We start from the raw sequence: 27,658 nt of genomic DNA on the forward strand, positions 1-27,658 counted from the left end.
GTACCCTAGACGTGCCGGCACTCAAAAACTATTGTTGGCCTTCAAGCGAACCATTTGGTCCAATCACACTTTCATTCAGTCACATTCTATCAGCGGAAGACTCAACTCACAAGAATACTATTCATAAATAAGGGCAAAGGCCAACCACATATCCAATTTAACAACTAGTAAGAATGAAACTAGTCAAAACGAACAAATCAACATCATCCACACTCTAGTCTATGAAGGCTCTATCAACAATCTAAGAGGTTCCAATAACAGGTTCATGGCTACCATAAATCAAATAAAGGTAAACTAACTCAAAGATGAAAAGATAACTACGGTATCCTCCGGACATAGGGAGGACTCACCAACTAGCTGAAAGCGAATAGATCCTCAACAGTGCGCTTGTTGATGATCTCTAATACCTGTCTCTGCATCATGAAATGATGCAGGTCAAATGACGCCAGTACGTGGAATGTACAAGTATATAAAATGGCAGGATGAAATATGCATTAGGGTAGGATCAAATCAACTCAGAATCTCAACTCAAAAGAAGGAACAACTAAATCAAGATGTCCTAAGTTTAAACAAGAATATGATTTAGACAAGACCAATCATACACAACCCAATCCAATCTATTCCAATCCGACTCAGAGTACTATCAAGACTTATATGAGAGTTTTTCTTATCCGACAACTATCACTTATGAGCCAGTGATAGTACAACAAGCCGACGTTGTTGCCATGTCCGTTCATGCCTTGCCAGGGTAGAAACAAATCAACAATCATAGATCCATAATCAATCAAGTCCTATCATGTCAGGACAGTAATTTGGGAAACATTCGACTTTAACGGTCAATCTTCTCCTACATTTGGCAACATAGTTATTGAGTTCGAGTTATTACTTACTCTTACCCAATTCGGTGCTCGATACTCCTCCCAACACTCAATGCTCATAAAACTCTATCCAATCGGTTTAATCTAATCATATCGACAAGTCTCATGTGAACCCTATTAATTTATCAATTTTATCACAATCAAACCTTTCAACAAATCATACTATCCAATTAGTCCCAATCACATCTTTCAAGAGTAGTTAGATATACTTGTATGACAACAATAAGTTATGTTCCTATTTTATGCCATTCACATTCCTATCTATCCAATTCGTACTTTTTATTCCAATCAATACATGTACATAATCATTTACAATCAATATATATATGGCTACAGTTTATGAAATATCATGTGAAAAGTAATTTGTTCAAGAATTCAAGTCATGAAGATCATCAATCAATTAATAATATGTAAAGGTATTCTAGGGTTTTAGGAAAATTCAAGAAAACGTTCATGGAGGGTTCAAGTCTTTCACAATTTCTATCCAACACATCTATGGGGCATATGGAAGAACTCAATTCATATTTTAGGTTAGCCTTACATACCTTAAAAGCTCCATAAATTTTGATGAAAAATCTTAACTTGAAGAAGAACAATCAAGAGATCCTTTCTTAAAATTCTTGGATTTGTTTTCTTGAAAACCCTATGGTTAGGATTTAAGATTTCTCTTAGCGATTCATGAATAGATGAAGAATTTTGGTTTGAAAATCTTGAAATCTATAAAGTAATTACCTTGTTGAAGAATCTTGAAAAAGAACCCTAACTTGATGCTTTCTTGAAAATTCTTAAGCGTTGATGTTTAGAAGTGAATGAGAGCGTTTTTAATGAGGAAAACTGATTTCTACAAGTTTAGAGACATTAGAATAACTCCCCAAAGGGTTATAGGACAAAAATACCCTTAAAAAATAAAGGGGGCATCGTTCGTCTTAGGCAGTGGAGTCCGTTTCCTCTCCACGTCGCGGATCCATCGCGTACTTGTGCCAGGATAGAACGTCTCCAATAAAATAGTCATAACTTTTTACTCCGAACTCCAAATGAGACAAACTTGGTGGCGTTGGAAAGAAGACTCAAAGACCTTTAATTTGATAGCATGGTCCACCCAATTCGTTATATTTTAGAAGATATGATCGTTTGAAGTTGACCCTTATACGGACTCATCAGAAAACTTAGCCGATAAAAATTCTTTGGACTCGGCTTGGTGTTAGGGATCCCTTATAACCATAAAGCACATCTAATACACTTCAAATACTTAAGAATTAATCCTAACTCATATATACAATTTGAAGTCTTCGAATTCGATCCTACACGCACATGAAGAATGATTTGAGTCTTGACGAAAAAAAATTGAAAGTGTTACAGAATAACTTAATCCGACAAAACCCATGTTGGGAATTGAGGAACTTTAGCCATGGAAGTGTGAATTTCGTTATAACAAAAGATTGGGAAACCCAAGTTTGAGACACATGAAGTGGAAGCACCAAAGAAAGAGAAATGGAAGACAAAGAAGAGGCTGAAGCTGCAAAGGAAGAGAGAGAGGAAGAAGAGAAAAGCTGCAAATAAGAGGGATCCAAGAAGGCTTGGTCTTAAGGGGAAAAAGAAGAAGCAGAAGTTTGACACTGCTGAAGAAAGAATTAAGCAGCAGAAAAAAAAAACAAAACAAAAAAAAAGGCAGAAGCCTCCAAGAGCTTTGAGAACAACAGCAACCAAACGACGCCGCTCACCTCTCTCCCTCAAATTCGTAGTACCTCCAGTGTGCTCCTCACGAGCGTCCATCAAGGAATATGCTAGAAGCTTCCAAAGAAGGGCCACACGACTCTCATCTAACGGATTTCTCAAAATCTGTTCAAGAAATCCATTTGATTTCGTACGATTTGTTTCAATTCCTTGCTGTCAAACATTATCTGCTAAGGAAATTTTGATTTTTTTATTCTCCTTCATCGATTGGAGCCCAGAAATTTACCCCCAAATCATCCTATAAATAGTCCTCTCGTACTACTAATACAAAAGGTGGATTGGAGTTAGAAATTTGGGGAAGAAAACAGTGTTTTTGTGAATCAAACTCATGAAGGTTTGAACCCTAATATTCTACTCTTTTTTTCGTTCTGCGGCTGTCTTTGGAGGTGGAGTTTGTCTTCCTCAATTTGGGTCTCAGCTCGCTGCCATAAAAAGGGTAATTCCAATCCCTTTAAAGTTCTCCTTTGCTCTTAATACTTAAGCTTTATTTTAGCCTTCTGTGTATTTCGAAGTTCTGTACTTCATTAGATTTATTTATTTTCTGTTTTGAGTTGTGTAATTGCTAGGTTTTCTCAGGTTCATGATATATTCATCCTTCCCCGCTCTTTTCATTTCGTTTAGCTTGCTTATTTTGTGCTATATTAAATTTTAGTCCTCTGTAGTTTTAGGTCAAATATTATTTCTTTATAATTTTTCTTTACAGGCATGATTCCAGTAGCATTTCGTTAAGTAATGTGATCTTGCTCTAATTTAAGCCTAGATTTTTGATAGTTCTTCTCGAGTTCATGGTTGTTTTAAATTTCATACTCGTCTAAGCTTGGCTCGTCTACTCTTCAGTAATCCTACCATGGTGTCTACGATTTTTGCCTATGTTGTACTCTAGTCATGTTGATATTCACTGCACGTAGTTTTCTTGCTTCACATATCTCTTTGTTTAAATGGCATTATCATAGGTGTTTGAATCAGTCCTAGCATGAATATCTGTGCATTATTTCTTTGTTTAAACTAGACGCTTTTCACGTTTAAATATAGCATGAGTACTGTTCTATATAGTAATTAGAAAGATTTGAGTTTGGATTAATTTTTAGGATATGAGATGTAGTTCAAATTCTCTCATTTCAATTGTTTCAATTCCTCTTTGTCGTGGTTTAAGTATCATTTCTGATTGTTAAGAGTCCTCTTCTTGCTTGTGTTTAATTCAAATTAAAATCAGTGTTCTCATGACTAGAAAACGTATACCACTTTGCTGTTTTTTTCCAGATTTTTCATATCATGTGCTTTCTTGGAAATATTAGCTATGTCTTGAAAAAAAAAAGGATAAAATTTGCTGCCTTGTCTTCATGCTAAGTTTCTATCTTGAAACTTTGTTGGCCTTACAGCATCTACTCAATTGATACACCCTTAATGTCCTGTGGGTTCACTGTTGAAATTAGATTGTGTGGCTATTTCAAGTCAAGTATGATTTTTTTTGATACTGTTACATAGGACTTGAAGCTATTTTCATACAGTCACTCTTCCTCATGTAATTGCAAGCATGTCTATTTTCCTTTAGTCTTTATCCTAGTTTTCTCCTACTAAGTGAATTTAGCAATCCTTTCGGTTGGGGTCCACCCTGAGGGTTAGGTTAGACCGCTTGCGTATTTGTGATTTCTTTCCATCATACTTGCTGATATGACTTATCTGACCTCTTTTTATTCTTCTATTGAGCCGAGGGTCTTTCGGAAACAGCCGTCCTACCTTGGTAGGAGTAAGGTCTGCGTATACTTTACCCTCCCCAGACCCCACGTTGTGGTTTTTCACTGGGTGGTTGTTGTTGTGCTTAAGAGCCAATGTTTGATTTTTGCCATCAGTACTACTGCTACTTCTGCTAAGGAGTCATATCGCCTACCCCAACTTGTTTAGAATTGAGATGTAGTTCTTGTTTTTTGTAGCTATTACCACTGCAGCTACTTGCAACTATGGCTCAATCCCGAACTATTTGGTCTTGACTGTATGACTTCTCGATATCCATCCCGTTCCATTTGGACCAGTATGATTGTTATCGTTATATTAGCTTAATAATCTGCAATAGCATAAAGAATGAACTGAATTGAAGAACTTGGGCAGGGTAATGATTTATATGAATAATGGGAATGAGCTTCAACCTATTTTCTTTAATTTGGTTGACAAGAAAAGAAATTAGAAGGGGAGATTGGAAGGAAGATATAGGAAGCTGGAGGAAAATGACAAAATAGATCTATACATGTGTTCTTTGTTGTTATTGTTAAATTTCTTGAGTAATCTTTTATATTACTTCTTCTCATTTAATACTCAGATATTAGAGAGAGGTTGTAGAAGCATTATTGAACCCGGGTTTGTCTTTTTCCTTTATCTTCTTGGCTGTGTAGTTGAAGCTTAATCTTAGTTGTAATTGCGAAGATCTCTTTTGTCTATGATTTCAGTGTGGAAGTACTTATTGAGTACAGTTATTTTCATGAAACTGGAGAAAGAAAGGAGCCTCTCTACTTTCTAAATACTTTTAACTTTTGTTTCATCTGCTGAAAACCAAGTTACAGCAAGTGTGCCTGTTTGCGTGGTTACTGCCACACTGAAGCATGGATGAAATTTTGTAGTTAAGGTTTTATATCTATCTTACCTTTTCCTGGTTTAGGGATGTGAAAAATTAGGTGTGGTCAACCTTATATTTGTGTTTATAGAAGCTAAGATTTGTTTTATTCCCATTTCCATTTGACTGCTATACAAAAACAAATGTAGTTTTTTATTTTAACTAAAGCTGACATAGTTTGGCTTGGGTCAGGCAAAAGTCAAAGAAGCCCTGCTAATTGAGAGACTAAAGCGATATGAGGTTTCCAAAGTTCAAGGTCCTCAGGTTAAGCCACAAGAAGCTTGGAGTGCTCCACAGCTTATGGGGCTATGTACCTCATGATGTCTCTTTGAACTTTCCCATTTAATCTAATGAAAATTTTAGTGGAATGGCCTTTTTCCTACAATTTGCATTAAATCTAACGAACATAAATTGTTAAATCTTTGACGGAGACGAAAACTGTTCAGTGCATACTAAGGGACTATTTTGAACCTACCCTCAAACATAAGAGATCATTCTTTTTTTTCATTTTCTCAAGAACTGCAGATTCTAACAGTTTGAACTTCTTTTTAACTATATTGCCCTTAGGTTATACCTGTTCTCTTCAATGGATTAGTAGTTTTTTTTTTCTATATGCTGGAATTGAATTATGTTTGCTGAAACTGGTGCTGGATAAGATGGATACCCATATTATCCACACTCGACCCATTATTTATCCATGAAATATGGTGAGTCGGATAATTCATCTGTTTTTGTCTAAACTGTCCATATTCAATTCGACCTGCTCATTTGTCAGCTCTATTCTACATGGTAAATTTCCCTTTTATTTTGTATCCAGTGATAAATAGCCTAACTTCGAGGGTCTTCACTGTCCCCATTGCCATGAAGTAGCTCGCCATCCCCGTTGAAGGCGGACAACTACATTGTATGGCTATTCCTCTATTTCGAGGTTTCCGAAGACTTCCGTTACTTTCACTCCGCAGGCCTCTATCCTTTTCCTCTACCTCTTACAGGTAAAGCTAATGCCTTTTTAAAAATTTCTTTACTTTTTTTTTAAAATTAATTTCGAGTATCCGAAGTATGTCCGATTTAGTTTTGATTATCTCCCACTATTGTCTCCATATTCAGGCCAATTCTTGGAAACCCAGAACATTTTTTGCTCTTGTCAAGGTTCGTGCCTCAGAATAGCTTAATCCGACAAAACCCATGTTGGGAATTGAGGAACTTTAGCCATGGAAGTGTGAATTTCGTTATAACAAAAGATGGGAAACCCAAGTTTGAGACACATGAAGTGGAAGCACCAAAGAAAGAGAAATGGAAGACAAAGAAGAGGCTGAAGCTGCAAAGGAAGAGAGAGAGGAAGAAGAGAAAAGCTGCAAATAAGAGGGATCCAAGAAGGCTTGGTCTTAAGGGGAAAAAGAAGAAGCAGAAGTTTGACACTGCTGAAGAAAGAATTAAGCAGAAGATTGAAAATGTGAGCTAATGATTTCCCCTTTTTACTTAAGAGCCAATGATTGATTTTTGCCATCAGTACTGCTGCTACTTCTGCTAAGGAGTCATATCGCCTACCCCGACTTGTTTAGAATTGAGATGTAGTTCTTGTTTTTTTAGCTATTACCACTGCAGCTACTGCAACTATGGCTCAATCCCGAACTATTTGGTCTTGACTGTATGACTTCTTGATATCCATCCCGTTCCATTTGGACCAGTATGATTGTTATCGTTATATTAGCTTAATAATCTGCAATAGCATAAAGAATGAACTGAATTGAAGAACTTGGGCAGGATAATGATTTATATGAATAATGGGAATGAGCTTCAACCTATTTTCTTTAATTTGATTGACAAGAAAAGAAATTAGAAGGGGAGATTGGAAGGAAGATATAGGAAGCTGGAGGAAAATGACAAAATAGATCTATACATGTGTTCTTTGTTGTTATTGTTAAATTTCTTGAGTAATCTTTTATATTACTTCTTCTCATTTGATACTCAGATATTAGAGAGAGGTTGTAGAAGCATTATTGAACCCGGGTTTGTCTTTTTCCTTTGTCTTCTTGGCTGTGTAGTTGAAGCTTAATCTTAGTAGTAATTGCGAAGATCTCTTTTGTCTATGATTTCAGTGTGGAAGTACCTATTGAGTACAGTTATTTTCATGAAACTGGAGAAATAAAGGATCCTCTCTACTTTCTAATTACTTTTAACTTTTGTTTCATCTGCTGAAAACCAAGTTACAGCAAGTGTGCCTGTTTGTGTGGTTACTGCCACACTGAAGCATAGATGAAATTTTGTAGTTAAGGTTTTATATCTATCTTACCTTTTTCCTGGTTTAGGGATGTGAAAAATTAGGTGTGGTCAACCTTATATTTGTGTTTATAGAAGCTAAGATTTGTTTTATTCCCATTTCCATTTGACTGCTATACAAAAACAAATGTAGTTTTTTATTTTAACTAAAGCTGACATGTTTTGGCTTGGGTCAGGCAAAAGTCAAAGAAATCCTGCTAATTGAGAGACTAAAGCGATATGAGGTTTCAAAAGTTCAAGGTCCTCAGGTTAAGCCACACTTTCTCACTGGCGAAGAACGATTCTATATCAAAAAGATGGCGCAAAAAAGGTCTAATTATGTGCCAATTGGCAGAAGGGGAGTCTTTGGAGGTGTTATTCTTAATATGCATCTACATTGGAAAAAGCATGAAACTGTCAAAGTCATATGCAAACCTGGTCAAATCCAAGAATATGCTGATGAAATTGCAAGACTGAGTGGTGGCATCCCAATTCAGATAATTGCAGATGATACAATAGTTTTTTATAGAGGAAGGGATTATGTGCAGCCCGAAATTATGTCTCCTATTGATACACTGTCGAAGAAGAAGGTAAGTTTGTTAGAGCTAATTTTCTGTAATTACCATGTAATTGTTTCTCATCATGCATTTATGCACGAGTTCACTTTTTCAAGTCTTAGTGTGCATAGTCTTTCTACCATCAACCTCTAATCATTCCCACCAGCTTTCACCATCATTATCCAACGATGGACTTTTTACTTGATAGTTTATTTGCGTGGATCCTTCATTTTCTCGATCTTCCTGTGCCAAACAGGTATGAGATAGGTTTGGGTACTTGTATGGATAATTTTAAAAGATTTCTAAAAGTTAGAAAAAACTTCACGTACCTTCAACATATACATATATCCAACAGAATAGCTGTAGCTGAATCCATGTGAAACAGCTTATTGTTGACCTGGCTCATACTTCAGAGATGCAGTTGAGTTAATATATCAGGGTAGATCTTCTAAAATCCACCTGAATAGCCACTAAGACTTGATATATCAGGGTAGATACAGTTGACTTTTAATACTGTTTGACTCTGTCATATTTACCTATAACTTTGTTTTATCTATCTTGCATCAACCATGGTAAGAATTGCTGGTCAATTACTTTCTTCAGGCGTTGGAAAAATCCAAATATGAGCAGTCGCTAGAGTCTGTGAGACGTTTCATTGCCATTGCTGAGAAGGAACTTGAACTCTACTACAGACATGTTGCCTTATATGGTGACCCAAGTAATCGGAGTGCTCACTCCATCCTTGATGATTCAAGAAGCACAAGAGGAAAACGAAATGCTGAGATAGGAGAGAACTGTTCAGCAAGCGAATCTAAACTGTCCGATCTTGAGTTGTCAGAAATTGATGATAATTATTCTGATGACAACCAGTCTTTAAGTTAATTTGAATTTGAGGATACTAACGAATCAAATTTGAATTTGAGGATACTAACGAATCAAGTAGTGATGAATTGGATTTTGGGAGGGGGCACTAGTAATTACTTAGGTAGCATATAGGGAACTACTAATCAAGAATTTCATGGATTTGAAGATTGAGACCTGAAATAATTTGGTTTTAATTATAGCTCTGATAATTGAGGGATCAGAATAAAATAGTAGGATTTTTCAAGTCCAAATCTTCTGATTGGTTGTCTTGAAATGGTACAAAAACTAGAATTTGATCCTAAATTCACCTGACCCAAGTTTATGAACTAATGTTATAGTCTAGCTTAAAATTTCTGATTCTTATTTATAGTTGACCTTTCCAATTGGTTTCCTTGTATGGACGCTGGACTTTAACAAGAAGGATTGCTGGTAAGATTATCTAGGGACCCTCCTCCTTGTGTTGGCAACATCTGACCTGATTGTTGATGTTTGTAACTTAACGGTGAAATCCGACTTTTATTTCTTCAATTGATGGCTGAAAGGATTTGTTTAAAGCTTCTATAAAATCTTCGTGGGCAAATCTTGGTTACAGTTTGACTCCCGCGGAACTGCAATAAATGGCATTCAGGCTGGTTGAAGAGAAGGGCCAGATATTTTCCTGGTAAGTTTTTACTGTACTTGTATATATATTTACACCGTATCTTTTGCTGACGTGTCAAATTTGGAATTGGTTCTGCAATGTTTTTGATCTTTTTTCTTTTTTATCCCATGGGTGAAGTCATATTATGCCTTCTAATATTTTGTTTGGAGAATCACTATTCCGGAACCCAAAGCTTGAGCTTCTCTCCCAACTCTGTCTTTTGTCTTGATTTCTTGATTTCATATTGGCAAATTCAGATTTGGTTTTGATAGTATTGGGGCCAAGCCAGCAAATTTGCTACACCTGATCATCTCATGTATGTATGCTTTTTGACAAATTTAAGCCCTTATATAGCTTGATTTCCTGCTCAATTTATCTCACAGCATAGTGTTTTTGTGATACTCGACTGTACGTTATTGATCAACCTTATCTTGCTTCTAAAATATGAAAGGCAATTATGAACTAGATTTAGCAAAATATACTAATGTTATCGATTTTGTATTATCTCTGACTTACAGTTCTAAGAGTTCACATTATACCTCTGCAAGATCTTTCTGCCCTTTTGCATTGTTGTTAGATACTTTTTTCTTTGAATGTGGTATGGATATATTATGCCTGTGTCATGTTTCTCTTAAGGTTCATTCAGCAATGGTGGCTGAAGTTTGTTGGTAAATGTATAACCACCTCATTTTGGAATTATCTAGGAGGTAGACGTAACACCTCAGTTTTTATCTGTGTATTATGTATATCGCAACTTCCTAACGACATAATATGTGAAGCTGTTAATTAGAAAACAATAGTAGGAATTCCTTTTGAGTTGTTCTTAAGCGACTTCACTAAACCGATCATTTCATAATTTTCAATCTCTTCTCTAGATACATTGTGGATCAACTATACTTTTGTCCATGGATTTCTTGGCTGATATTGATAACACTTTTTTCCCCATCTTTCCTCACCCTATTGTCCAGACAATGGCTTGCAAAGTAAAGCATCATGTCAAGGTGGATAGTATGAGTCCAAATGACGAAAATGCTAATTGATTTCTTCTCATCTGTCTAGTTTTAATAGACAGAGTTACTTTGTACGTGTGCTTGTGGGAGCTAGGATGTAGCAGATATTCGGTGGAACAGTTGAATGCTTGATAGTAAATAGAAGATACTTTCCTCAAAGTCAGATGTGGCAATGAGATGAGAAAACATTTGCTAACTTTGTAACCATGTTTTGCAAAATTTACTAATTCTTGTCTATTTTAAGAGGCAAAGTCAGTCAGATTTGTCCTTTAAATGATATGTAAATTTAAAAGAAAAACATATTTGTTTACTTGATGCGTTGATGGTTGGTTTCTGTAATGCAAGGAAGATAATGGAAGCGGCTCCCTTCCAGTTTGTCCAGTACCCTGTTAATTTGATGTCACGTGGCCATTTTAAAATCAAAAGGTCAATGTTTATTTAATTAACCTAAACCATGGTTAAAGTTAATTGATTTTCAATTTTATCCTTGTCAGCACATATATATGGGCAAAATTCTGTTAGTGATAAGTTCTCTGTAGTGTTTTGGTGTGCAAACCTGATGTATTACAATTTTTTTTTTAATTATTGAAATGACAAGTTTGTTGTTAAAATAGACTTTTTTGATAAAAGCAAAGTGTGGTCAGTTTAATTAATAGCAAGTATTTAATTTGAACGATCTTGGGATTTGTGGTGGAAGTTTACCAATTTTTGAAGACTTGGAACAATTATGAAAATTAGTGAAGGGTGAAAAATTATTAATAATCTCTTTTATTTTTAAGGGAAAACTACACAAATTGAATGCATTAGGCAAAGTATTTACTCAAATTAGATCCAACACAAATTATATAGGGACAATTTTAAATATATACAATAAATTAGATAATTTACAATAAATGTTTTATTTACATAAAAAATAGTCAAAAATCATAAAACATATACAGTAACTATACAATATAGCTTGTTAAAAGTAATAGAAAATATACATTGACTATACAATATAGATACTTATACATGAATTATACATTGGATATACATTATGATACATTCTATACATGAAATATACATTGAGTATATATGAATATACTCGAATATATACTGAATTGTCATTTTTTTGGTAATTAAAATGATCGAATGGTCATCTATTGTAATTATCCCAATTATTTACCCAAGTTGGACCTACGGCCCAAACTATTTACCCACCTACCTTCTTGTTCTATTCACTAAACCATCGCTTCTTCATCCTTGATACTATCGAAGTGTATATATATACTCTTATGGTATTTATATACTCTGATGGTATCAAGCAGTAATTGAGTAGTCTTTTCACTGAAACACTGCATATTATATATATTCTCTCATGGTATTAAAGAGTAACTGAATAGTGTTCTCTATTTTTCTTTGATACCACCAGAATATATATATATATATATATATATATATATATATATATATATATATATATATATATATATATAACGATGGTATCAAGAGTAAACACGAATTATCAGTTAAAAACAGAGGGTATGAAAGTAAAATGATAGTTGCTTGTAAATAATTTTCCTTTTTTGGGTACAAGTGTTCTTTTCCCTATTTTAAAATCAAACTCTTTCCCAATTCTTCTCCATTATTCTATATAATATCAATTTATTTTGATAATTTCACTTCTCCATCCGTGTAAATTGTAATATCTTTATATTATATGTAATTTTCTTTAATCTAGGTATTTCACTTATGATTTAAATAATTATATATCTTATTACAATTTTTTTTATTTAAGTAAATCAACATTACAAGTGAAATAATCTTTTAAAAATTTGTTACAAAATCAAACATTATTTTTTATAATTGTTATTTTACTATTACATACATAAAGTATAAAGTATGTATGCATGTATGTGCATTCATGTCGGCGTGTGTATACTAAGTTTCACTTTTCTCTTATTTTTTTATTTTCTTTAATTCCTATTAAGTGAATTGTTGAGTGTAACGTCCCTTCAGGTCATTTTCGTCCTTTTCGATCTTTTCAGCATTTAGAGATTTGGTGTAGTGACCTCAAGCCATTTATGACTTGTAACACCCCCTAAAACATTGTATGTGGTGTTTCAATTCTCGACGAAAATGATACTGCTTCTGTATTTTGGGCATAACTATTCATAGAATGGTCCAAATTAGGCGATTCAAGTTGCTTAAGAACTCTGACATCATTCTCTACAACTTTCGCGAAGAACATAACTTAAGATTCGGAGGCTAAGTAGGTCAAATAAATTAACTTTTACAAGACATGGTGTTATGACGAAATGAAGTGTTTGTAGAAGAAAAATCACATCTCACTGTAGGATGATCCAATTCAGTTGATTCTTGAACGACATGAAAGGAGACTTCTGGAGCCACAATTCATATGAGACACAAAATCTTAATTAGAAAGTTATCTTGTTTAAACGTAGCTCCGAAAGGGTATTCCGTAAAAAGAAGATTCATCTCACCAACCATGAAAGATGTAGCCCTCTATTTGACATCACTCATGACATCAATAGCCCTCTATTTGACATCACCCATGACATCACAATTCTCCATTGAATTTTCAAGATCATTCTTTGTAATTATTTTATTTATTGTTAGGTCCTTCCTTCACATCTATAAATACCCACCTTATTTTCTCATTTTGTTCATCAAGATTTCTCAAGCAACTCTTCTCTCTATACACTTCTTTACTCATTCTCAAATATAGTTTTAGTTCTTAGTAGTGTGGAAATACTATTCTGATGATTTATATATTCCGAGTAATAAACAAAATGCTCCAACGAGGAAAAAAGGCTAGGGGTTCAAGAGTGTTCATTGAGTTCTTCGGTTCTGAGTAAAGCTTCAGATTTAAGGTATGTAAGGCTAATCACAAAGTTGGATTGAGTTAGTCCTAGTGCCCTACATCTTCATTGAGTTGAGTTGAGTGAGTTTTGACGTTCCATGAATTGAGTTCCTGAGTTATCTATAATTTCTATTGAATTTTTGTATATAAATTCATATTTATTGATGATGTCTTTGAGTTGAACCCAAATTGAGATTTTATTTTTGTTCTATTATGCAGTGATGGAGTTTTTAAAATATGATTTGTGAAAGTTTTTGAATGAGAATAAGTTGAGTTTGAGAAGTCTCTTAATTATTATTTTAAGCATGAGTATTTTGAGTATAAATGAGTCGATCATTATTACATTAAAATATCTATTTTGAGATTTAGTTAAGAAGTTAAATTTATATTTTTATTTTAAATGCATTCACTGAGATGAGATTATACCTATTTTAAAGAGAAGAGATTAGTTGAAGATTTGAGCAAGATGTTTTGATGACGATGTAAATGATGTTTGTTTGTAAAAATGTAATGATTGATGAAGAGGTGATGATGATGTTTTAAGATGAGTTTGACGTTTAAATTAAAAATCCAAAAGAGACTAAATAAGTATTTTGAGTATTTTTCTCACTTGATGTATATGAGTATAATAAAAGTATTTTGGGAGTAGTATTGAGCACCGATATGAGGTGAGCCCATAAACTACGTAGCTAGTGTAGGATAGAGGTCATGCCTCTCAAGTCCAAAAATGATGGACTTTGATTGATTGTGGATCCAGAGATGTGATGTCCTTTACCCTGGCAAGGTATTGGATGAATGTGGAAATGACATCGCTTTATTGTATCATCACTAGCTCATAAGAGATGGTTGTTGGTTAGAGAAACTCTCCAAGAGTAAAATATTATATTTATATATACTAAGTTGCATCTATTATTGCATATCATTTAAAGCATTGCATTATTTTATTGCATGCTTTATTGAGTTGTCATTTTCAGAGGTAAGTCCTATGAGATGAGTTGAGTTGAGTATCTTTGAGTAAGTTTCCTTTAAGCTATTTTACATACTCGTACATTCCATGTACTAACGCTATTTGGCCTGCATAGTTTTATGATGCAGATACATGTACTAGAGATCATCAACAGATGCTTCGTTGAAGATCTATTTCCTTCCTGATAGTTGTGAGACCTCCTTGCTTTCGGAGGAATCATATTTATTTCATTCATCACTTTGAGTAGTTCCTTTTAAGGTAGCCGTGAGCTTGTCTCGGCACTTTCTAGATAGATGATAGAGGCCTCATAGACGAGTAGAGTTGAGTAGAAGGATTCCTTCAAAGTCTATTTTTAAACCATAATTTTATTATTGAATTTATGATGTTAAGTTACATTATACTTTGAGTATTTTAATATATTAGTTATTTATTGATGATGATGTTTCTAAATTTCCACTTGAGTTAATTATCTATTGAGTCAAGTCTTCCACTAAGTGATTAGACCAAGTGGTTCGCTTGGGGCCAGCGATGGTCTCCGAGTGCCGACCACGCCTAGGATACCCTCTCAGGCTGTGACATGACCTGCTGGCATTGACAGTTCGGTCGCTTAGTCTTTCGTTTGGGTTTTATGCCCGTTTACCTATTTTGGAGCTCTTGGAGTTTGAATGGTTGACTTTGATCAAAACTCCAGTAAATTGACCCCACAATGGAATTCTGATGGTTCCATCAACTCTAGAATGACCAAATTAGGCTAGCAGCATGGTTGACATGAGTATCGAAACAATTGGTACAAGTTTGGGGTTATTTGGCACTTTTAGTCTTTGAAATTTGGCTTAAAGTTGAATTTGGTCAATATTCTTGATAACACGGTCGGCTAAAAATTCTGTCAGCACAGTTAGCTCCAAAATATCAAGTTTGGTCTAGAGCGATCTTTTGTTCGTATCCCAAGGCTTTTGAACTCATTTAGAGTCTCCTGGTAGAATTGGTAAAAATTATGCTTGGGGGTGGGATCAACATTTTGTTGAGACAACCTTGAATGGAATTTTTTACTGCGCCATTAAGTCCAGAATATTGAAATTGGTTGGGTAACATAGTCCCCTTTGGGTCGACGGGGTTCCGAATGAATTCCAAACCCCCATCGGAGAATCCCAAAATGTAACACCCAGAAAATTTCTATGCTAAGACCCGAACCATTATTTGTATGTGTATTAGAACGAATCCAATTAATTTTAATTGTAATGTAATTGTTATGACTGATTCTTTAGTGCTTGAAGTGTGTTTGAAGTGAATTAGGGTCACAATAATCCTCTAACACAAAGTTGAGTTGAAAGATTTCTTACCGATAGAGTTTGGATATAAGATTTTCCTTGGCTCAACTTCAAACGATGATATCTCCTAGAATATAACAATTTAGTGGCTCATGAACTATCAAATTAAAGTTTATTGAGTCTTCTTTCCAACTCTATCAAATTTTCCTCATTTCGAGTTCGGAGTAAAAAGATATGACTATTTTACTTGAGGCTATCAGACCATCTGTAGTTACGGGTCAACATTACGATCCGTAGATATTTGTACGGGTCGTAGAAACAACCCGTAGAACGTTGAAACACTTAGAAAATGTCCCACCCCGGGAGGGTACCCTAGGCATGACCGACCATTTGAGACTATTGCTAGTCCCCAAGCGAACCACTTGGCCTGTTCATACAATTATTCAGTCAACTCTCTATCAGCAGAAGACTTAATTCATCAAGATGATCAAATAAATACTTATAGAATAAGGCCAAAGGACAACAATCGTTTTAATCATATCAACAAGACTAGTACGAATAAAAAGAGCCAAAAGATAATCTCAAATCAACAAGTCAACAATCTAGTTTATGAAGCCTCTATCAACTATCTAAGTGGTGTCAGTAACAAGTTCATGGCTACCAAATCAAAATAAAAGGAACATCAGAACTCGAAAGCTAGATGATAAAATAGTGGTATTCTCCGAAGTAGGGAGGACTCACCAATCAGCTGGAATGTAAACAGATCCTCAATCACAATCATGCATTCACAAGTTCAAGGCTCTAAATTCAATCCTTAGGAATATACATTCAATGTTGGTCAAAATACTATTAGGGTTTATGATGTAAGTAGTTTAAATCATTTGTTCAGGATACAAGTTCATAGAAAAAAATTGATTTCGTAATAGTAGGTAAAATATATAAATTTAAGGAAAATCTCTTGGAACACAATCATGGGAACTGAAATCATTCACAATCAACCTATCTTTCGTGCACTCCTCTGCTATTCGTCATTTCTCTCCGAAAATTTATCTTTTAATCCGATTGGCCAAAAATTCGACCAAGATCATTTTCTACACAATTTTTTCCCCTGATTGATTTTTCAGCCTCGGATTGATCAAAAAAGTTAAGGATGATGCGTTATGCGAGCGTTCTTTAGTCTAGGGGTATTTTGATAATTTTATCGGGTGTAACATAAAATTTTCAGTCTTTGGAGTCTTTTCTACGAGTCTTGATTACGACTCATAGTTATTCTTACAGGTCGTAAAAAGGACCTGTAGAACCTCCAAAACACTTTAAAAATTTTCAAAAGCAAAGTCATTCCTACGAGTGATGATGACGACTCGCCAAAAAGTCTACGAGTCATATAAATAAATTGTAGGAGAGATTCAGAGACTCAATTTTTAGAGTTTGATAGGATGAGTGAGTCCTACGACCCGTCAAAGTTTCGACGAGCTCTAGAAACGACCCATACATGGCCAAAGTTAGATTTTTATGAAGGATAGTTTTGTCTTTTCCTGCCCTTTCCCAATCAAAACCTCGACGTTTTGGGACTAATTTGAGCCCCTTAACAGTACCCTATATGCCTAAGCCCTCATAAACCCTTAGTTTATTTTGAGAGCAAGGATTGGAGAAGAGAAAGATGCTAGGGTTCAAACATTCACTCCCATCTTCCAAATTTTTGATTGTTCTTCAAGTTACAGGTATGTAAGGCTAATTAAAGCATGGTTTAAGTTCTTCCATTTGCCCTAAGTATACGATTGGTTGAGTAATAAGTGATACAAGTCTCCTACGAATAAATCTTTGAAAGATCTCTTAAATTCTAGTATATTTTGGCATAACTTTGCATGATTGGTAATTTTCAAAAATTAAACACTTAATATAGATGATTTTGTTTCTTCCTACATAAACCCTATTTGAGTATTAATTTTCAATGTATTACACAATGATTGAGTCTAAAAGTTTGTTTGGTGAATGTTGAATGAGTATGAGTCAAACTTGAGTTGGATAGAAGAAGTCTAAATGATTGTTGATTTGAAGTTCTGATGGGTCATGAATGGATCTTGAAAAGAATGTCTAATTGAACGAAGTGATGACTGAGATGATGATTGAGTTGATTAGAGTCCAATGCGACTAGATGGACTAACTTGTATAAACTAATTGATTTGAGTCTTATGAGCATATTGAGTATTGGGAGGAGTATTGAGCACTGAATTAGGTAAAAAGGTATAGTTACAACTCAATCCCCATGAACTACGTCGCCACCATAGTATGGAGGGTTAAACCTCTTATGTCCCAAAATGATGGACTTTGATTGATTGTAGATCCAATGATAGTGATTCATCCTTTATTCTGGCATGGTATTGGACGGGTGTGTCAATGACACTGCTTCGTTGTATATCACTTGCATGATAGGATTGTTAGATTGAGATTGTAGATGATTGAGTCGAATTGAGAAACATTTGCTAAATTCTAAATTTTTGCATATCCTTTGAGTTGATTGATGAGCTTGAGGTAAGTATTTGTTGACTGTTTCTCCTTCCTGCCATTTTACATACTCGTATATTTCATGTACTGATGTTATATGGCCTGCATCATTTCATGATGCAGATACAGATGTTAGAGAACCTCAACAGGCGCATCATTGACGATTACTTCTACTCTCATATTTGGTGAGTCCTCCTTGTATCCGGAGGCACTGTAGATTAGTTTTCTTTTCTTTGAAGTGTTTCTTTTTGGGTAGCCATGGACTTGTCATTGACATTTTTTAAATAATATTAGATGCTTCATAGACAAATAGATTATAGTGTCGAGTAGATGTTTTGGTTTCCAAAACTGTCCTTATGATATGAAGTTGATTTGAGATTTGTTTATAATATATTATTCTTTTTGAAATGTTGATTTAGTTAGCCCACTTGAATGTCTTTTAAATCGATGTTGATTCTTCCATTGACTGATTGAATGTGTGATTGGGCCAAGTGGTTCACGTGACGAGCAACAACGATTTTTAAGTGCTGGACTGCGGGTGCAACCCACTCTTGTATTCCGCATTTGAGGGCCTCTTGGCCATGTTCGAGGAAGTATAGTAGCCAAGCCTCCGCATTCGCAGGCATGAGGCTGCGTTCACGAAGGCCTAGCGACCTGGCCTCCTCATTTGTGGTGGTCCTTTCGCATTCATGGAGCCTTGAGGACTTAGCCTCTAAGTTTACGGACCTCCTTTTCCGCGTTCACAAAAAGCAACTCACTGGTCTTTTAATTAAGACTAGTGATGTGAACATCTCGACCCTATTTCTTTATTTTTGTTGGGAGCTAGAGAGCTCTGATTTGGGCAATTCCAAGTGTATTAGATTTGTGGGAGTCGTGGCTATGTGTTGGTAGTTTGGGGAAGCTTGTAAGGCATCAGTTTGAGGTAAACTCCGACCCAAAGTGGCTGCCCTAGCTTGGTTTAAGCTTTAATGATGCTTTTAGTTATTGGGTTGATTTAGGATATTTTGAGCATTGATTTTTACCCCATTTTGGGGTACAAGAGTAATAATGCATTAAAAACCTTTTTATAGAGTCATTTTCAAGATCCTATTGCGGGTCCCACAATCCTATTTTAGATCTAATTTTAGACCCATCTCCGAAAAATACAATTTTAGTGTCAAAATATTCGTATTAATGAGGTGATCAACATTTTGATAGCATGGAGGCAATTGAAGTTTTTTTTGGAGCTAAAAGCTAACATGAAGTGGACTTGGGAGCGCGCGCGTTCAGATTTTAGGTAGGTTATGGTCTCTTTTCTTTTGATTGAGCTTCATGAGATATTGTTTAGTCTAAATAGCTTGTAGTTTAAGTTGTATGTAATGGGTTAGGATTGATTCCTGATCTTGGGCACATTTACGTGTCCAATAGCAACTAAAACCCATATATTATCGCTATAATCGAAATCAAAACTCCTAACGTCGAGTCCATATTGTTCATATTTCATGTTATTACAACTAAATAGCGTGTTTAGAAACTTTCAGGTCTAAGTGAGTACAAACGGAAATAAGAAGCATGATTTGATGGATATTGGAACACAAGGAAAAAATTAAATCACAAGGCAAATAAAATACACTGCAAAAATGCAAATCGACATCACGGAGTAAGGAACTACACTTTGTACTCCAAAAACATGGCATGTATTTCACGAGACAGTGTGGTATTATCTAGAACAATTAGTGTATAGAATGATTATGACACATATCTATATACCATGTTTGGTTGCTAAACAGGATGAAAATATTAAGGAATTCTTGTCCGTTCACGCTTATCCCCGCTCAACGATGTAGTTAAGCTGTCAACAAGAATAGGCAATTAGAGATTGGAAAATCATAATTGTAAAATCAATCTTGTAAATCAGTAATTGATAACCTATTAAATACCTAGGTAATGAAGGTTAAAGTGAAAATCTTAAATTGCTACAACCCAAGAACTCTTCTTTAAATTGATTAATTGTATTTGATACCTTTTAAATAGTTTGTATCTAGATGTGATAATCTCATTAGTAAATATAAACAAACTCAACCCTTTGAGACACACACTAGTAATTCAATTCATAACAAAGCTAACTAAGCATAGTTGCATATTCCCTGCGGGTTCGACATTCGACTTTCAATAAAGAGCCACTATATTACTTTTGAGTCCACGTATACTTGCATGTGCGGTTGGATACCAACAACTTTTTGGCGCCGTTGCTGGGGAATTTATGTTAAATTTGGAAATAGCTATCTTTGTAAAGTTTAATAATATTGGGGCTTGTATTAACAACTTAGACTTGGTTGGAAAGACTTGTTGCAGGTAACTGAGATATTACACTAAACAGAGACAAGGAGCTTGTAGATCTATTATCCGAGCCTGAATGATTCTTCTATCAAAAAAGACGAACAACAACTTCTATAAATCAAATACATAAACTCAATCTGGCAGATAATCACGATCTAGAAGGAGAGGTCTTGCCAGAAGAAGTTCCTATGGAGATGGCAACCAGGACAGTGCATGTTGTGGCAGTCCCACACACAGCAAATATCACTTCTAGCATACATAAACCTCCAGCTGGAGGGAGGTTTGAACTAAAACAGAACATAATGCAATTGTTGCACTCTAATGGGTAGTTTACTGGATTGCCTAATGAAGATCCTCAAGTTCACATCCAAAATTCTTTGGAGATTAGCAACACTTATACACCTAATGGGGTATCTCCTGACTATGCAAGGTTAACATTGTTTCCCTTTTCCTTGTTGGAGGAAGCTAAGAGGTGGCTAAAATCGAAACTACCAAATTAAATCACTTCGTGGAATGACCTTGTGCGCAAATTTCTTATTAGGTTATTTCCTTCTGGGAAGACGGCTAAGTTGAGGGTTAAAATTTTGAGATTCAACCAAAAATGTGGAGAAAATTTGTACCAATCTTGAGACAGATTTAAATCGTTACTCATTAGTTACCCTCACCATTATCAAGCTAATGAGGTATTGGTCCATACCTTCATTGAAGGTTTGGAACCCAACACAAAAATTCTTCTTGATTCTGCTGCAGGTGGACAAGCCTTGGAGAAAACATATAATGATCTATATACATTACTTAATCGCATATCTCAAGGAAACCCAGAGTGGAACAGAGGAAATGTTCGACCTTTCGTGCAAAAGCAAGTACGCATGTTAGAGGTTGATGCAGTGTCTGCATTGACAACAAAAATTGCAGCAATGCAAAATATGATGACAACACATTTCAACACTTTATAAAAAGGACAACAACAAGCTTCAGTTAAAATGGTTCAGCAACAACACATGTGGTGCGAGGTATGTGGAAGCAGTGAACATGTGGCTTACTATTGTGGATCAAATCCGGAGTCAGTAAATTTTATAGGCAATGCACCTAGGAGTGGTGGAAACCATAATTATGGAAACACATACAACCCAAATTGGAGAAACTATTCTAACTTCTAATGGGGTAGAAATCAGCAAAATCAACATTAAGGGCAAACTCAATACAGACCATAAAGAGGTGGACAACAATATAATAATCCTGGCCAAGGATACAATACTCAAAGTCAAGGCAATCAAGGATCAAGAAAATCGGGATGCATGAGTGTAGAGGACATGTTGAAACAAATCATGACATACCAAGCTAAGCTAGATGCATATGTTCGATAGAATCAGTTAGCTACCCAAAATTTAGAAAAATAGCCTGGGCAATTGGCAAGTGCATAGAGTTCTCACCAACAAGGCGGCTTACCAGGTAACACTGACCCAAATTCCAAATAGGTAAATACCGTGAGTACTCGCAGTGGTCTCCCACTCATTGAATTGGCTCCCATAGCCAAACCGGCAGAAATAAGAGGCAAGAAACAAGTTAGAGTAGAAGGTGAACCCAGCAGTACAAAAGCAATCGAGGAACCAAATACAAAACCTCCTCTTCCTTTATCATAAAAATTTAAAAAGAAGAAAGAAGAGGAGTATTTTGCAAAGTTCATAGATTTGTTGAAACAAGTACAAATAAATTTACCTTTGATTGATATTTTGCAGGGAATCCCAAAGTATGCTAAATTCGTCAAGGATATTATGGCCAATAAAAGCAAGTTAGATAAATTTGAAATAGTGGCACTCACTGAAGAGTGTAGTTCAAGAATCTTGAACAAAAGTAAGCTTCCAACTAAACTAAAAGATCCAGGTAGTTTCACAGTACATGTAACCATTGGTAAATATAGTAATGCAAGAGGTCTCTGTGATCTGGGTGCTAGTATTAACTTGATGCCTAGATCCATGCTTAAGAAATTAGGCCTGGGAGAACTTAAAACAACAACTATTTTGCTATAGTTAGCTGATCATTCTGTAGCTAGACATGATGGTATCATTGAAGATGTTTTGGTACAAGTAGGATCCCTCATTTTCCCTATTGACTTTGTTGTTTTAGATTTTGAGCCTGACCCTGATGTTCCTTTTATCTTGGGATGCCTATTCTTGGCAACATGTGGGGCACTTATTGATGTGGCTGCAGGTAGGTTAACTATGAGAGCACATGATAAAGTAAAAGTGTTTGATGTATATCATGCACTGAAATTGTCTGTAGTCTATGAAGAACTGTCTGCTGTAACCATCATCGATGAAGAAGTTTCAGCTCAATGCATTATAGTAAATGATTCATTGGCGAAGGTCGTGATGGGTCAAGATATTGAAGAGGATGTAGAAGCTAAAGAGTTAACTAGTGTGCTTAATATGCCAAACATAAGTATGTGGAAGAAGGGTGTAGAACCTTTGAATAGAGAATTGGGCCCTTCACCCAAACCTTCTCTAGAAGAAGCTCCTAAATTGAAGTTGAAACAATTGCCAGCACATCTCAGGTATGTTTTTCTTGGAGTAAATAATACTTTACCTGTAATTCTTTCATCTTCTTTGTTTGAGGCACAGGTCATAGCAGCACTTGAGGTGCTAAAAAATACAAAAAGGCCAGTGCACAACCATAATACCATTTAAATCCCATTATAAAAGAGGTTGCGAAGAAATAAATAATTAAGTGGATAGATGCAGACATAATATACCCAATCTCTGACAGTACGTAGGTGAGCCCAGTTCAATGTATATTGAAGAAAGGGGGGATGACTATGGTGACCAATGAAAAATATGATTTAATCCCCATAAGAACAGTAACTCGGTGGCGTATATGTATGGATTACAGAAAATTGAATGATGCCACAAGAAAAAATCACTACCCTGTACCTTTTATTGACCAAATGCTTTACAGATTAGCAGGCCAAGAATATTATTGTTTCTTAGATGGGTATTCAGGCTACAATCAAATTACCATTGCACCAAAGGATCAAGAAAATACAACATTCACATGCCCTTATAGGACGTATGCATTTAAGCATATGCCATTTGGTCTTTGCAATGCTCTTGCCACTTTTTAGAAGTTCATGATTGCGATATTTCATGATATGGTAGAAGAGTTTGTAGAGAGTTTCATGGATGACTTTTCAGTTTTTGGAGAGTCTTTTGATCTATGCCTGAAAAATCTAGAGAAAGTACTAGCAAGGTGTGAAGAAACAAACCTCGTATTGAACTGGGAAAACTATCATTTTTTGGTAAAAGAGGGTATTGTGTTGGGGCATAAAGAGTCAAAAGGTGGTTTGGAGGTAGACAAAGCTAAAATTAAAGTAATTGAAAAACTTCCGCCCCCAATTTCAGTAAAAGGAGTTCACAGTTTTCTAGGTCATGCCGGATTCTACCGGTGATTCATCAAAGATTTCTCAAAGATCGCTAGACCCATGTGCAGTTTGCTTGAAAAGGAGGTAAAATTTATTTTTGATGATGATTGTTTGCAGGACTTTTAACTCTTGAAGAAGAAGCTGATTGAAGCCCCCCATCTTGATAGCTCATAACTGGGAGTTACCTTTTGTGCTGATGTATGACGCAAGCGACACAGCAGTGGGAGCTGTTCTAGGACAAAAGAAGGAGAGAAATTTTCATTCCATTTACTACGCCAGCAAGATTCTTGACTCTGCGCAGGCAAACTACACTTTCACAGAGAAGGAAATGCTAGCGTTGGTTTATGCTTTTGACAAATTCCGCTCTTTCCTCGTAGGTACAAAAGTGATTGTTTATATTGACCATGCATATCTTAGGTATCTATTCAACAAGAAAGATGCCAAGCCAAGGCTCATTCGATGGATTCTGTTGCTACAAGAATTCGATATTGAAATCAAATATAGGTGGGGATGCGAAAATCAAATTGCAGACCATCTATCAAGATTAGAGGATTCATCCCATGTCGGTGAACAGAAATTGATAAATGAAGAGTTTCCAGATGAAAAGCTATTAGCAATAGGAGTATAAGAGTTACCATAATATGCCGATATTGTGAATTATATTGTGAGTGGAGTATTTCCCCCTGATGCTACATCACAACAAAATAATAAGCTTATGCATGATGCTAGGTTCTATATTTGGGATGAACCTTATCTATTCAACCAAGGCGTTGAAAGAATGGTTAGAAGGTGTATATCGGAAGCTGAGGTGCACCAAGTGTTAGGTAGTTTCCATTCATCACCATACGACGGCCATCATAGAGGAAAGCTCACTATGCACAAGGTACTTCAGTCTGGTTTCTTTTGGCCTACATTGTTCAAAGATGCTGTAGGGTATGTAAAGAGTAGCAACCAGTATCAACGAATAGGCACGATCTCAAGGAGATATGAAATGCCATTGACCAACATTTTAGAGGTTGAAATCTTTGATGTATGGGGAATAGATTTCATGGGTACATTTCCACCATCTTGTGGGAGTCAATACATCTTGGTGGCAGTGGATTATGTATCCAAATGGGTTGAAGCAGTAGCCCTTCCTAAAAATGACTCAAAGGTGGTGAGCAAGTTCCTAAAGAAGTATATTTTCACTCGTTTGGGAACTCTAAGGGCAATTATCAGTGATGGAAGATCATATTTTATCAATCAAATAGTGAAGAACCTCTTGGCAAAATTTAGGGTACGCTACAAGATGGCTACAGCTTATCATCCACAAATCAGTGGATAGGTGGAAGTCTCGAATAGGGAAATGAAGCAAATTTTGCAAAAGACTGTCAATGCACAATGGAAGGATTGGGAAGAAAAGCTAGATGAGGCATTATGGGCATATAGAACTACGTATAAAACTCCCATCAGAACATCCCCTTACCAAATGGTGTTTGGTAAAGTATGTCATTTGCCAGTGGAGCTAGAGCATCAAGCCTACTAGGCAATCAAAAAGCTCAACCTTTATCCCGAGCTTGCAGGACAAAAGAGGTTAGACCAGTTGCATGAGTTAGAAGAATTCTGGCTCCATGCCTATGAAAATGCCAAGCTCTATAAGGAGAAAAACAAGCGATGGCACGATAAGCACATCATCACTCGTATTTTTGAACCAGGACAAAAGGTAATCATCTCTAACTCTAGACTCAAGCTTTTTTCAGGAAAGTTGTTGTCCAAATGGAGTGGACCATTTGAAGTTGTGCGTATGACCCTACATCGAGCTGTAGAATTATGGAATGCAATGAAAACATCCACATTTTTGGTTAATGGACAAAGGGTTAAGCATTACTTCGGAGAGGATGTTGATCACAAGGAGGAAGTCATAGAATTAGAAAATGAATGAAGCTATAGCTGGGTCATGCCGCGATAATAAATTAGGCACTGCGCGGGAGGTAACCTGTGAGGTATTATGTGTTTTAAATTAGAATTTTAATTGCTTATTTTAGTTTTACTAACATTTAATGTTGTTAAGTATATAATATGGTTTGAAAAGTGAAAGAACATAAAAGAGGAGATTTGGACGTTGCAAAAATAGTAGAGTTCGCGACACGTCCATGTCACGGACCTCTTCCAGTTCAGTGAAAATGTGTCTAGGTATGTTTTGAAAATTTGAGGTTGAAAAATAATTCACAAGAAAAGTCCGCGCCAAGTCCACGTCGCAGACTTGGCTTAATTCAGTATAGAAATGCAAGTTGGAATCTTGAAATGCAGAAACAGTAGGGTCGCGATAAGTCTGCATCGCGGATCTTGAGTACCTTCAAGAAGAAAATAATTTCAAAATTTTGGACACAAAATAGTAGGGTCCGCGATAAGACCGCATTGCGGACCAGGGTTATTTTAGCACAAAACTAAAAAAAATGAAATTTTGGAACTTGAAACAGTAAGGTCTGCAACAAGTCCGCGTCGCGAACCTCGAAAACTGAATAAAAAAGGATGGGTTTTACCCATTTTTAATGGGTAGGCCAGCTAAAAACGTTTAAAAAACCCTTCACTCCTATATTTTTCTTCACTCAAAACGTTCCTTTTCTTATAACTCTCTAAATTTCTCAAATCCGCAACGCCTTTGCCAAGTTTCAAATCAACTTTTGTGAATTTTTGCTTCATCTTCCAAAGGTATGTGTTCTTAAACTCATTTGATGACCTAAATCGTTCATATCTACATATTGTGTATTGTTAAGCCTTTAAATTGGTTTTCCATTGAGTTTAGAATGAAATGCTTATGGGTATGAGTAAACAATTATTAGAAATTGCATGTGAGTATTAACTGATTAAGGGTTTGGTTTTTGACCTCTAACCCTAGTTTTGATGATAAAAGGGTTGTGGGTTTTGTAATGGGTATGGGTAATGTGTGTTGAATTCTTGAGTAAACATGCATGTATTCATGAATTGAAGTTGGGTTTGAATTTTTGAAGAAGTGTGGGATGAAATTATATGCCTATGTATGCTTAACCTTTAACAAAATATTGGGTTGATAAATTTTGTGAGTGATTATAGGCTTAGTAAGGAGAATAAAATAGTGTTGTAGATTTTGGATTGAAATAGTTGTAGTATTCAATTATGCATGCTTATTGTGTCTACCCAAGCAATATGATAGATTAAGGGGACTGTTCTGGATCTTTTATAGAATGGAAAGCACCAGGTAATTTTTTTTTTATAAAGTATGGGATAGTTTGCAGCATATTTTTTCATACTAGTCAAATGAACAGAAGTCTGAGTACCTTCATATCAATTGTGTGCTAATGCAAGGTATAAGTATGGGGTAAGGGACCTAACTTCTAATGCCTAGTCAATGTCTTATGTGTGGTTGTTGGTTGGGTTATTTTGCAGTAAACATGTCTATCAGCAGAAGACCCGGAAAAGAGCCGGCAGCCCCAGCCAGTAGGAAGAGAACTAGAGGAGTACTTTATATACCACCAGCTCCATCAATGCCTCGAGGTCATACTTGTCGATATGGTATCAAAGTCGTGCACCCTAGTGATAAGAGTTGGTACAAGCACTATACTGAGGCACGCTATCTTTTAGATATGCCAATCGATAAGGAGAAACTAGAAAAGGACTTCCCTCACATTTTGTGGAGCATTGAGGATAGGAACATGCAGTTTCTATTTGCAAAGCCGAGACCATGCAACCTATATATAGTGCATGAATTCTACGCCAACTATCAACTAGATCAGCATACGTACTTTGTAACAC

At 35.7% G+C, this 27,658-nt stretch overlaps 3 protein-coding genes across 7 annotated transcripts; all 3 read left to right on the forward strand.

Moving 5' to 3' along the window:
• Positions 1–2,242: 2,242 nt before the first annotated feature.
• Positions 2,243–10,931, forward strand: LOC129882410 (uncharacterized CRM domain-containing protein At3g25440, chloroplastic). Of its 5 annotated transcripts, none has more exons than XM_055956694.1 (7): positions 2,243–3,048; positions 6,035–6,209; positions 6,325–6,670; positions 7,674–8,066; positions 8,637–9,558; positions 9,795–9,853; positions 10,506–10,931. In XM_055956694.1, the coding sequence occupies exons 2-5, from the start codon at positions 6,124–6,126 to the stop codon at positions 8,913–8,915; spliced, it is 1,104 nt and encodes a 367-aa protein (XP_055812669.1). In that variant the 5' UTR covers positions 2,243–3,048; positions 6,035–6,123; the 3' UTR covers positions 8,916–9,558; positions 9,795–9,853; positions 10,506–10,931. The 5 variants fall into 5 exon arrangements, with proteins under 5 accessions (XP_055812669.1, XP_055812673.1, XP_055812670.1 ...); XM_055956698.1 differs by having other exon boundaries at positions 10,597–10,931; XM_055956696.1 differs by lacking the exon at positions 2,243–3,048 and adding an exon at positions 5,820–5,924.
• Positions 10,932–24,665: 13,734 nt separating this feature from the next.
• Positions 24,666–25,211, forward strand: LOC129883460 (uncharacterized). Its single transcript, XM_055958119.1, has one exon. It carries the CDS (start codon positions 24,666–24,668, stop codon positions 25,209–25,211), a length of 546 nt encoding a protein of 181 aa, XP_055814094.1.
• A 21-nt stretch (positions 25,212–25,232) lies between these two features.
• On the forward strand, positions 25,233–25,808 carry LOC129883461 (uncharacterized). Its single transcript, XM_055958120.1, has 2 exons — positions 25,233–25,365; positions 25,450–25,808. The coding sequence occupies exons 1-2, from the start codon at positions 25,233–25,235 to the stop codon at positions 25,806–25,808; spliced, it is 492 nt and encodes a 163-aa protein (XP_055814095.1).
• Positions 25,809–27,658: the final 1,850 nt, after the last annotated feature.

This window comes from Solanum dulcamara, chromosome 3 (genome assembly GCF_947179165.1).
Source record: "Solanum dulcamara chromosome 3, daSolDulc1.2, whole genome shotgun sequence".
Classification (NCBI taxonomy): domain Eukaryota; kingdom Viridiplantae; phylum Streptophyta; class Magnoliopsida; order Solanales; family Solanaceae; genus Solanum; species Solanum dulcamara.

Bases quoted from the DNA above. Each gene is read 5' to 3' on its own strand.
- LOC129883460 (XM_055958119.1), top strand. From the start codon at position 24,666: ATGGTTAGAAGGTGTATATCGGAAGCTGAGGTGCACCAAGTGTTAGGT.
- LOC129883461 (XM_055958120.1), top strand. From the start codon at position 25,233: ATGAAGCAAATTTTGCAAAAGACTGTCAATGCACAATGGAAGGATTGG. The intron at 25,366-25,449 runs GTAAAGTATGTC...CCGAGCTTGCAG, and splicing joins CCCTTACCAAATGGTGTTTG to GACAAAAGAGGTTAGACCAG.
- LOC129882410 (XM_055956694.1), top strand. From the start codon at position 6,124: ATGGCTATTCCTCTATTTCGAGGTTTCCGAAGACTTCCGTTACTTTCA. The intron at 6,210-6,324 runs GTAAAGCTAATG...CTCCATATTCAG, and splicing joins TTTTCCTCTACCTCTTACAG to GCCAATTCTTGGAAACCCAG. The intron at 8,067-8,636 runs GTAAGTTTGTTA...TACTTTCTTCAG, and splicing joins ATACACTGTCGAAGAAGAAG to GCGTTGGAAAAATCCAAATA.